Source organism: Sarcophilus harrisii, chromosome 1, assembly GCF_902635505.1.
Source record: "Sarcophilus harrisii chromosome 1, mSarHar1.11, whole genome shotgun sequence".
In the NCBI taxonomy this organism is placed as follows: domain Eukaryota; kingdom Metazoa; phylum Chordata; class Mammalia; order Dasyuromorphia; family Dasyuridae; genus Sarcophilus; species Sarcophilus harrisii.
Window position 1 is genome coordinate 51,109,518 of NC_045426.1, and position 11,429 is coordinate 51,120,946.

At 35.7% G+C, this 11,429-nt stretch overlaps 1 protein-coding gene across 1 annotated transcript in view; it reads left to right on the forward strand.

Moving 5' to 3' along the window:
- Nucleotides 1-9,787, forward strand: part of SLC6A11 (solute carrier family 6 member 11) — a 178,578-nt gene extending 168,791 nt beyond the window's left edge. The window contains exons 13-14 of the mRNA XM_031955206.1: nt 738-908; nt 5,911-9,787. Coding sequence (XP_031811066.1) covers nt 738-908; nt 5,911-6,063 — 324 coding nt within the window. The 3' untranslated portion in view covers nt 6,064-9,787. The remainder of the gene's footprint in view (nt 1-737; nt 909-5,910) is intronic.
- The last annotated feature ends 1,642 nt before the right edge of the window (nt 9,788-11,429 follow it).

Sequence of the window (11,429 nt, forward strand, 5' to 3'; positions counted from 1 at the left end):
CAACAGGTCTGTAGTGTCTGGGACTCTCCTGGGTGACTCCTTCCTCAACCAGAAAGATTGTTCTAGAGTCAGACTTGTATCATCCTGGTTTCATCCAGTAAAGATTTAAAACATACATACACACACACACACACACACACACACACACACACACACATATACATACACATAAAACCATAGTACAAAATATTACATCACTGCTTCATAGAGGGAGATAAGTTTCATGAGAGGTTAGAGGAAGAGGAAGTTAAGAATTCTAACTCCTAACAGGATTGGAGAAGACTTCTAGAATATGGCATTTGACTCATGCATTATCACCACCTGAAAGAGACCCTAAGAAGAAAACTTAGAGGGATGTCTTAGTCAAGTTTTGAAATTCCCAGGTTAAAGAGGAAATATTACAATCAATAAGAGAAAAAAACAATTTAAATACTGAAGAAAAATAATCAAGATTTTAAAAGAACTAGTAGCTTCTCAATTAACATAATTAAACAATCCCTACTGGCAATGGGATTACGTTCATTGGGAGAGAACTATGTAAAAAGTAGCTAAAGGTTTGTAAATATAGACATGTACGTGTATACATCATTTGTGTGTCAGGGGCTATGGGACTTTACATGGTGTACCTCTTTCTAAGCTAGGATTTCTTTGAGAAAGAATCCTTGGGTGTCCCCTAGAGAGAAATGCTCCATTAGTGATTTAGATCCTCGTGACCAGGCTCTTCTTCCATCTTTCAGGGAATCTTCATCTTCTTCCTGGTGAAATACAAACCTCTCAAGTACAACAATGTGTACACATACCCCAACTGGGGTTATGGGATCGGGTGGATGATGGCACTCTCCTCCATGGTCTGCATTCCACTTTGGATTGTCCTCAAGATGTGGCAGATTGAGGGCACGCTCCTGGAGGTGAGTGAGAACTAGGTTCTGTCACCCACCCATGGAAAAGGGAGATTTGCCGGTTGGAGAAGTGAGAAAAAGAGCACACATAAAAAGGATGGTCTTCAAACTGGGGTCTTTCTGGTAATCATGGTGCCAAGGTATGTATGTACTGAAACTGGACTAAAAATCTCGATAAAGGAGGAGCTAGTATTTATCTAGCACTTACTGTGCACTAGGCACTGTGTTTAGTATGTTTTACAAATATTGCATTTGAGTCTCACAACTTTTTGAGATAGATGCTATTCATTATTATACCAATTTTACAGTTGAGAAAACTGAGGTAAACAGCCTGTAAGTGACTTGTCCAGGGTAAATATCTAATAAACTTATACAGTTAGTAAGAGTCTGAAGCCAGATAAGAAAGAACTCGGCTTCTCCTGACTTGAGGATGAAAAGAATAATTGATGTATATATATATTTATCTGCTAACTACTTATAGATTGCTTTTGGCATGATAATTCTTTGAGGTAGGTAGTGAATGTATTATGTTTTTATTTTATAGATGATAATAATAAGGCAGTGTGCTGTAATGGAAAGCGATCTGCCTTTGGACTATAATATTTACACCAAAGACATCATGTCATAGTAGATGGAAGATCAGCTTTAGAGTTAGAAGATTTGTGTAAAAAAACTTGCCTCTGATACAGACTAACTGTGTAACTCTGGATGAGTTAATTAATTTCTAAGTATCCCAAATATCTACAACTTACAGAGCAGAGTCAAGCTGCAGTGTTAGAGAGAAGTTCCTCACAGGGAATTCCTCCTATGGATGAAATATGAGATTTAGCTCTGTGTGTGTGTACACATACATAATATTTTTCTGTATGTATATGCATGTATATTGTGAGCATATATAAACACATCTAGCCATTGTCTATTTACATATATGTGCAAACATATGTATATGTATATTGTATAGTTGTGTATGAATATATTTCGGTTTACACCCAGGATTTCATCAATTGGGTGGAGGTGGAGGATTCCTATTGTGGAAACTTCCTCCTCTATTTGAAATTGTTAACTGATGCATAACTTGACTGTAGATTATAGTCTTTAAGAATGACCTGAGGCCACTAGGTAATAAAAAAAATTAATGGAACGGACTAGACAAAGATGAATCAGAAATAATTGAACTCAATAACCTAGGGGCTGCTCAACCTGAAAACATAAAATATCTAGGAAAGAGCTCAGTATTTGACAACAATTGCTAGAAAAGCCAAGAAGCAGTGTGGGAGAAAATAGATCTGGTGCCACATTTTTAATCATATTGCATTTCTTTGTATTTATTTATACAATAAATTCAAAATGAATGAAAGGCCATACTATTAAGAAAAAATTAAAAGACAAGCATATCATATATCTTTCACAGCTATATATGTAGAGCATAAGTTATTAATCAAATGAGATAGAAATAATTACAAAAGGTAAAATAAATAATTTTGATTACATGAAATTTTTAAAAACCTTTGCACAAACAAAATTAATTCATCTAGGGATGAATAAAAGGAAATAGTCAACTGGAGGGGAAAAGCTTTGTAACAAATATCACTGGTAATGGTTTAAGGTCCAAGATATGTAGACAATTAACAAAAATATATAGAAACAAAATTAATTCCCTAATAAATAAATAGTTAAAGAATATGAATCCCTAATTCTTAAAAGAATAACAATTAGGATCCATATGGAAGAATATTTCAGGTCACTAATAATTAAAGAAATGCAATTCAAAACAATCCTAGGGTTTTAATGTATGCTCAGCAAGTTGGTAAAGATGATCAAAAAATAGAAACAATCAATGTTGGAGGAGTTATGTTCACGCTAATTCATCATTGGTGGAGCTATGAATCAGTATAATAATTCTGGAAAACAAATTGGAATTATGTAAATAAAGCGCCTAAAATATTTATCTCCTTTGACCCAGAGATTACACTGCTAAGCATATATTCCAGGAAGGGTCATTGAAAAAAAAAGAAAAGCTCCACATATAAAAAAATATTTATAGCAACACTTTTCATGGTAGTTAAAAGAAAGAAAATAGATGCCCTTCAATTTTTAAAAAATGGCCAAACACTGTAGTACATGAATGTAATTCTTTTTTTTTTTTTTAATTTAATAGCCTTTTATTTACAGGATATATACATGGGTAACTTTACAGCATTAACAATTGCCAAACCTCTTGTTCCAATTTTTCACCTCTTACCCCCCCCACCCCCTCCCCTAGATGGCAGGATGACCAGTAGATGTTAAATATATTAAAATATAACTTAGATACACAATAAGTATACATGACCAAAACATTATTTTGCTGTACAAAAAGAATCAGGCTCTGAATTATTGTACAATTAGCTTGTGAAGGAAATCAAAAATGCATGTGTGCATAAATATAGGGATTGGGAATTTAATGTAATGGTTTTTAGTCATCTCCCAGAGTTCTTTTTCTGGGCATAGCTAGTTCAGTTCATTACTGCTCCATTAGAAATGATTTGGTTGATCTCGTTGCTGAGGATGGCCTGATCCATCAGAACTGGTCATCATCTAGTATTGTTGTTGAAGTATATAATGATCTCCTGGTCCTGCTCATTTCACTCAGCATCAATTCGTGTAAGTCTCTCCAGGCCTTTCTGAAATCATCCTGTTGGTCATTTCTTACAGAACAGTAATATTCCATAATTTTCATATACCACAATTTATTCAGCCATTCTCCAACTGATGGACATCCAATGAATGTAATTCTTTAAGACACAAGAATAGGATAGAGAAATATGAAAAAAAAAAGATGTGAAGTGATACAAATTGGACTAAACAGAATCAGGAAAACAATATACATAACAACTACATCAATGTAAATTTAAATAAAACAACTGCAAAATAAAACTGAATTTTGTGAAATTATAAAAAAATAAGACTTGGTTCAAAAGAAAAGACATGAGTAAACATGTCCCTCAATTACTTCTTAGAAGTATGAGTCTATTTTATTGTTGATCCCATCTATCCCCTGCCTTAGGGAGATTATTTTGGCAGCTCAGTGAAGAATGGATTGGAGAATAGTAAAACTAGGGCAGAAAAACCAGAGAGAAGTTTATTGAAATAACCCAGTCAAGAGGTGAGGAAGACAAGAACTAAGATTGTGATGAAGAGGGTAGAGAGAAAGGTGGATCTAAGTGAGAAATGTTTGCTTAATTTTGTTTTGTTTGCATTTGGAACTTAAAGTAGTGAATCCCTAGAATCACTGAGAATATTGGTCCTTGAAAAGGACTCAACGTTGACATAACTGATATTTTCCTGCGGGGTAGGACAACTGCCACACTGGTGAGTGTCTTCTTACAGAAAGCACAGTTCATTGGCCTGCTACAGGACCTCAGGCCATTTGGAAAAATGACCTTCTCTTCATGCCTTCTTTCTGCAAGGATGGTGGTTATTTCTGGAGCTAAGGTCCCTGTAGCACTAAAGATTCTCTTACTTGTGAAGAGATTGTAGGTCACCAGGTTGTTTTGTTAACACTTTGGGACATCATGCTAGCTTACATCTTCAGTGGAAACCTTCACTTGAAACCTTATCATCTTCCCCACTGAGAAAATACCCCAAGGTTTTCACTGGGTTGTTGAGGTTCAGAAATATCAACAGATGCAAGTTTCCTTGAAGATGACTTTAGGGTTTAGAATTTAGAACTAGTAGGGGAGGAAAAATAGACTCTTTGCTAAACCACCCAGTTTCTTCCCAAGGCAAGAATCTATCTAAAAACCCAATTATAAAAGAGATCTTATCTCTTCAGTTTTCTTATATGTAAAATGAGACATTTGGTTTAAGTGGTTTCTAAATTTCCTTCAGCTCTAAAATCCTATCTTGGAATAATAATTATTTTCATAAATATAAAAATGTAAGTTTTACAAAACACTTGCTAAATGTTATCTCACTTTATCTACATACCCAGAGTATTCTCATTCTTATTTTACAGATGAAAAAATTGAGGCAAAAAGAGATTAAGTGACTAACTTTTAGTGACAGTCAGAAAACATCTGAAGTGGATTTGAACTCAGGTTTTCCTGACTTCATGGCTTGCACTCTATGATGTATGTCACTAAACTGCCCACTTAATTGAGACTGCTTGTCTAATAGTCAATTACATTCCCTAGTGTGACAGTCCCCATATTTAAGAAGTGCTGAAAGAGAGCTACTTGGAGAACTTAGAGCTGCAATTAGAAGGAGATTCTAGAAGAGGCCCAAAGATTTAGCTACACATTAGTTCAAGGTTCCATCCATTAACTCACCATATGATCTTGAGTTATTCATTTGCTTTCTCTGGGATTTACTTAGCTCAGCTGGAAAATGAAGGGCTTGGACTCAATGTCCCTTCCAGTCTTGACATTCTAGAATCATTTCTATTTGTTTAATTATCCTACCATGGACATAACTCACGGACAATGTACCCCTGATTTTCATTCTCATAGGAATTAATTGACAAATAGCTAAAATTTACAAAATCCTTTAGATAGTCAAAAGGATTTATCAACACATGCTATGTGCCATGTGCAAGCTAAGTACAGCCATGACACAGGGTCAATTCACTTCATTTCTTCAAATGCATTTTCCTCATATAGAAAATGAGGATGATTGGACTAGAACCCAGCTTCTTAAACTATGGTTCATGACTCTATACAGGGTCTCATAACTGACTATGGGAGTTGTGAAATTCTGATTTATTATCAGTAAGTGTTTGATTTGTGTACCTATTATATAAATCTAACTACCCAGAGTCATGTAAAAATTTTCTCAGGTGATAAAGAGTTGCTAATGGAAAAAGTTTAAGAATCTCTGGCTTAGAACATCTCCAAGGCCTCTCTATCTCTGAATCCATTGTTCTAGGAAATCAGGATGGAGGCACCAAAGCTGGTACAGTTTGGACAGACAAACAGGGCAAGAGTCCAAGAAGTCCTTACTTACCCAGCTCTTGTCTTCTTCCATCACACAGAAATTCAGGAAGTTGATAGTGCCCAGCCCGGACCTGAAGATGAGAGGGAAGCTTGGCACTGGCCCACGAACGGTTATCCTAAATGACTGTGACGCTAAACTCAAAGGGGATGGAAACATTTCTGCCATCACAGAAAAGGAGACACATTTCTGAGAGACCTTTCTTCGACTGGGATTTTTTTTATAAATGAAGATATAAACTACTTCACTTAATTATAGGAGTCGCTTGTTTTGCACAAAAATTATTAACAAGTTAATTTTAAAGTGAACACTGTATACTTGTTTAAAAGTCATTATTTTTTAATTATTATGTAAGTAACAGTCACAAAGAGATAATATTGTATGGGATGCTAGCAAAAACTTCTTGTAATGTGGTGATTTAAATTGTCATTTTATAGGAATTAAGAAGGTCTGTAAAAACGTACTGTCAACCTTTTATACTTTGGGTTTGGGGGATGGGGTGGCATTGAAAAGCTCTCATTATGTTTCTAATCCATTTCCACAGACCATTTCTTTCTCTGTACACTGGAGAGAAGCTTCCACTCAGTTCTTGCCATCTTCATTTGAGCCCCAGTCTCCATATCATAGGATTTAGAACTTGAAGAGAATTTAGAGACAGTGAATCCAAGCCTCTCATTTGATAAATGAGATGCTAGAGAGTTTGGCATCCAGGTAGCAACTCCAGGCTCTCCAGGCTTTGAGGTATGATAGAAAAAGTTCTGGGCTGAAAATGAGGAATCCTAGACTTGATTTCCAACTTCCCCAGTTACTCACTTAAATTATCTTCCCTCTCTTAGTCATCATCTTCCTCCTCTGTACCATGAAGGCACTGGATGAGGTAACCTCCAAAGTCCCTTCCAACCCTGATGTCCCCCTATTTTCTAGTCTCAAAATCATAGATCCAGCCAAGTTTCAGGAATGGGAGGCCATATCTTAGAGATGATTATCCTTCAAATCAGCATCAAAGACATTGTTTTGTGGGACTTATTTCTCTTTAGTCTAACAAGCATCAACTGACTCTTACTACTAAGACTTAGGAAGTCCCTCCTCTCCATCTTTTCTTGCTCCAGCATATACTATCTTTTATTTGTCTCAGTATTTGTCTTCCACTTTGGTTGGAAACATCACACACTTTCTGTTTCATTCTATAAGCAAGTGAATACTAAGAGAAAAGCCACATCCCCTTAGCCAATAAAGAGTTAATTAGAAAAAGTCGTTAATATGATGAGCTTCATTCTGTCCTTTCTAGAAATGTTGGCCTTCAGCCCATTATTGTATTTGAAAAGTGATTGGCATAGAGTGATGGGGTAGAAGAACATGTTTGAAATCACTTCCTCAAGTTACTGGAATTAGAGTGGCATTTCTCTCATACTACCCAGGAGAGAAAACAGAATGGAAAGATCCCCATGCAAGCCCCAAATTCCTGCCACTAGTAAGATCTTAACCAAATAATTTTCTGTCTTGGAACTCATTTGCCACATCTGGGATCACATGCTTCAGAAGGTGTCTTCTAACACTAATATCCTATTCCTATCTTGCTTTTGTGGTATATTTTTAATTAATCCTGGGAGCTAGAATCATCCCCATATCTAGTATGTATGTGGTTCAAGTCACCTGAGAATGTGTTTGGATGTAGAGATATCCCCAAACTAGTGAGGCAGTCTTGGAGTGCAGACCACCTGGGTTTGGGTTCACCTCTGATATGTACCGACTGTGTCATCCTGGACAAGTCCCTTAAATTCTCAGTGCCACAGGCAACTCTCTAAGGCATTAATTGGCAAAGCAGGTGAAGGTTTAATTCAGTAGAGGAGTTTTTTAATATATCAATGAAACCACAGGTTCAAACAAAACAAAACAAAACCTTCCCCATTCCCATATTTTAGGAGGCTTACCAAATGCCTCATATGTTAAAAAAAAATAAAAATAAAAACTAAATAAAATTATAGAAATGGTAAGCTTACCCTAATTTTTAATACTACAAAATCTAATTTAATATTACAAAAAGATGTAGTTTTTTTTTCAAAAGACTAGATAGTCATTGTTAAGTTGATTTGGACCTGTATAAAATTTCCTTCAGCTCTAAGTGATTTCATCATTTCCATGATGCTTTTTCCCAGTCTTTATCAATCTTCTTAGCATATATCTTAGCACATCAGACTGAATATTCTATTTTGTGGTATCTGCCACTGATTAGCTTGGATAACTCTTTTTCCACTTGGATCTCAGTCTCTTCCTCTATAAAATGAGTGGATTGGGTTAAATGATCTCAAAGAGTTCCTTCAAACACTAACATCCTATGATCCTTCTTTTGGGTTGGTCTCTCAGTTAGATTTGGGTTTCCAGATCACTTTGCTTTTTCTTCCCTCTGGCTTGGGTAATGGATAGGAAGAATAGTTGTTCATGGGAAGTAGTCTGGAAATGACATATTTTTCCATCCAGATGTTACAAGCATGTTCTTTCCCTTCTCTTCATGTTTTTTTGAGCTCTCCCTTTTCCTTCAGCTTTGACTTATCTACACTATTTACTTTCCAAGACTCTTCTTCTATTAGCCAATGACAGTATTAAACTCTTTTGGTCCACTTCCTCTGTAAATGATTGTTCCAAATTTCCACTATTTCTCTCTTCCAAGACAATGTCTACCTGCTCTGTCAATAGTCAAGTGTTGAGTCTTTCATTTTTCTTCTTAATAGTCAATTCTTTCTTTGTTCCTTCCAAGTGGCCCTCTGCCCAGAGAAATATAAGCAGCTAGTTAAAATAAAAAAAAAAAAGGCTGTCCCTCAATGACCATGGTTTCTGAAGGAGGTATTTATGCTAAACTATAGTCCAATCGATTCCTTGATCTTGCTTGGTGGCTTTTAAAGCCATGTCTCTATACTTACTTACTTGAATTTTTTCAAACTAATATATCTGTTTCTTAATTATCATTTTAATTTTTAGGAATACTTTTTAACCTCTTGCCATTAACTAACTGACAGCCCTGAATAAATCACAAATACCCCCTTTGAACATCAGTCATTTCATTTATAAAATGAGGGTTTTGGGTAGGTAGATTTGTAAGGCTCTTTCCTGCTTCCTACATTTCTTGGAGATGTGAGCTTTTCAGAATCAGAACTTTTGGTTTACAGCACACTGGGGCTGAAAAGGGGAAATTTTGTTTACATCATAATGTTTGAAGAAAATGAAATATGATTTTGAACTAAAGTTTCCCAAACTAACTCATTTATCTCTTCTGTCAGAAATATATTTCTTTCCTCAGTTTTGTCATTTTGTCTTGATGGCCTTCAGTTTCCCATGGCCTTGGCTCTCTTTCTTCACTCATCATCTGATCTAGAATCCCATCTCCAAAAAGGTAACAAGATGCCTTCCTCAGGGATCTTGAGTCTTATGCCCTATACCTTAGGTTCATTTCTTTCTATGTTCACCAAGCAAGCATTCCAACAAATCCTGGGTTTGGAAGTTTTTCGGATTCTGCTGCTATAGATTGTTTTAATAATAACTTTATATACATACATGTGGGATTACATGGTCTGAAGTTACTAACATGCTGGGAGCTCAGTTTTTGTGCATTTAACACCTGAACTGCTTAACATTTTATTCATGGCGCACAGGAGGGATTTTTTTCCAAATTTCCTACTGGTATTTGTGTACCTTCTTTGGAAACAAAAAAAATGACACAAAAGAGAATTATGTCCTTATGGTGATGACTTTTTGATATTCATATAGAAGCAATAGATCCTTTCAGAGATATTTACAGTATTATTAAAAGAAAGGGTTGTATTACTGTTTTACACAGCTGAAGTTTTTATTTGGTATTCAAAGGGCACAAAAATTTTTTGTCTGCTTACTCATTTTTAAAAATTAAAGAAGTGAACAATGTGTGACAATTGTCTTGCTATTATGTTCCCTTTAATTTTCCTTGATCATCCTCTTTATGTGTCATATTGGGTCCCAGGATTGTTGGATAAGCCCCACAGCTAGTGGGAAGAGCTTTGAACTTATGGTGAGAAGACCAAGAAATTAGATCTTATTTCTAACATTTTGGGTATGGCCAAAATAAATCACTTCCCTTTCTCTATAAAATGAGAAGTGGGAAAGATTGGGCTTGTGGTTTACATTTATACAATTTTTTGAGGTCCACAAAGTACTTTGATCAAATTGTCTCATTGAAATCATCACAACCATTCTGGACAGTAAGTACTACTTCCACCCCTGTTTTACAGATGAGATGACCAAGATTCATAAAATTTGAAGCATTTACCCTGGATCACACAGTGAGTGTTTGAGGCAAGATCTGAATTTAGATTTTCCTGGCCCCAAATCAATTTTTCTACAACTGATTATATAGTTCTAAAGTCCTTTCTAAGTTTTAACATTATATGATTCTGTGACTATGTGAAAGATCTGAGCAAGCCATTTATCTGGTTACCAAATATTTAGCAATCTCAGATTCCTGGAACCTAGCAGAAGATGTGAGAAACTCTAGGAGTAATTAATCCCAATCTTCCTTTCTTTTTTATGTTTATTATGTTTTAAAACATTCATCTTTGCAAAATCTTATGTTCCAAATTTTTCTCCCTTCCTTTCCTCACCCCCTCCCCTAGATGACAATCCATTATGTTAAAAATGTGCAATTCTTCTATATATATTTCCACAATTATCATGATACACAAGAAAAATCAGATCAAAAAGGGGAAAAATGAGAAAGAAAATAAAATGCAATCCAACAATAAAAAGGTGAAAATACTATGTTGTGAACCACACTTAGTTTCCACAGTCTTCTCTTTGGCTACAGAAGGCTCTCTTCATCTTAGAACTCCCAGCGTTACTTTCTAGCCGTATCTTTTTCTCCTCCCCATTCATGGAGTGTGGCTGATGACTTCAGCTCTACTTCATTTAAATCCAATTCAGGAGCAAGTCAAGATATTACCCTCATGAAGTCATTACCCTTCTTTGAGAACAAAGGACCGCCATCTACAAAAACAACAATAACTAACTCCTCTTAAGCCAGAGTGAAGGACTTGCTATTTCCCAAACAAACTATATTTTCCCACCCCCCACTTCCCACTTTGTCATGAGGAGTCATCTTCAGTCAAACTCACTTTACTGCCAGCTAAAGTGACTCTCTGAACTTCTCTAACTACTTGTCAGATTCCTTCCCACCTTCAAGATGCCTCCATTCTGAAATCCATTGTCCTGATTGGTACATCCCTAGTCTACTTCAGGACTTCTTAAACTTTTTTCCACTTGTGATGCCTTTTCACCTCAGAAATTTTTGTGTGACTGGGTATAAAGGTATGTAAAACAGACCCACAAATCAAACATTTACTGATAATAAATCATAATTTCACAACCCCCACATTGTGTTATGGGACTCCATGTGGGATTGTGAATCATAGTTTAAGAAACTCTGGCATATACCACCATTTCTTGAGAGACTCTCTATCATCTTCCCATCCTGCTTTCCAGTTTCCTGTTGTGTGTTTTTATCTTCATTACAAATATTCTTTTATGAATGTATCA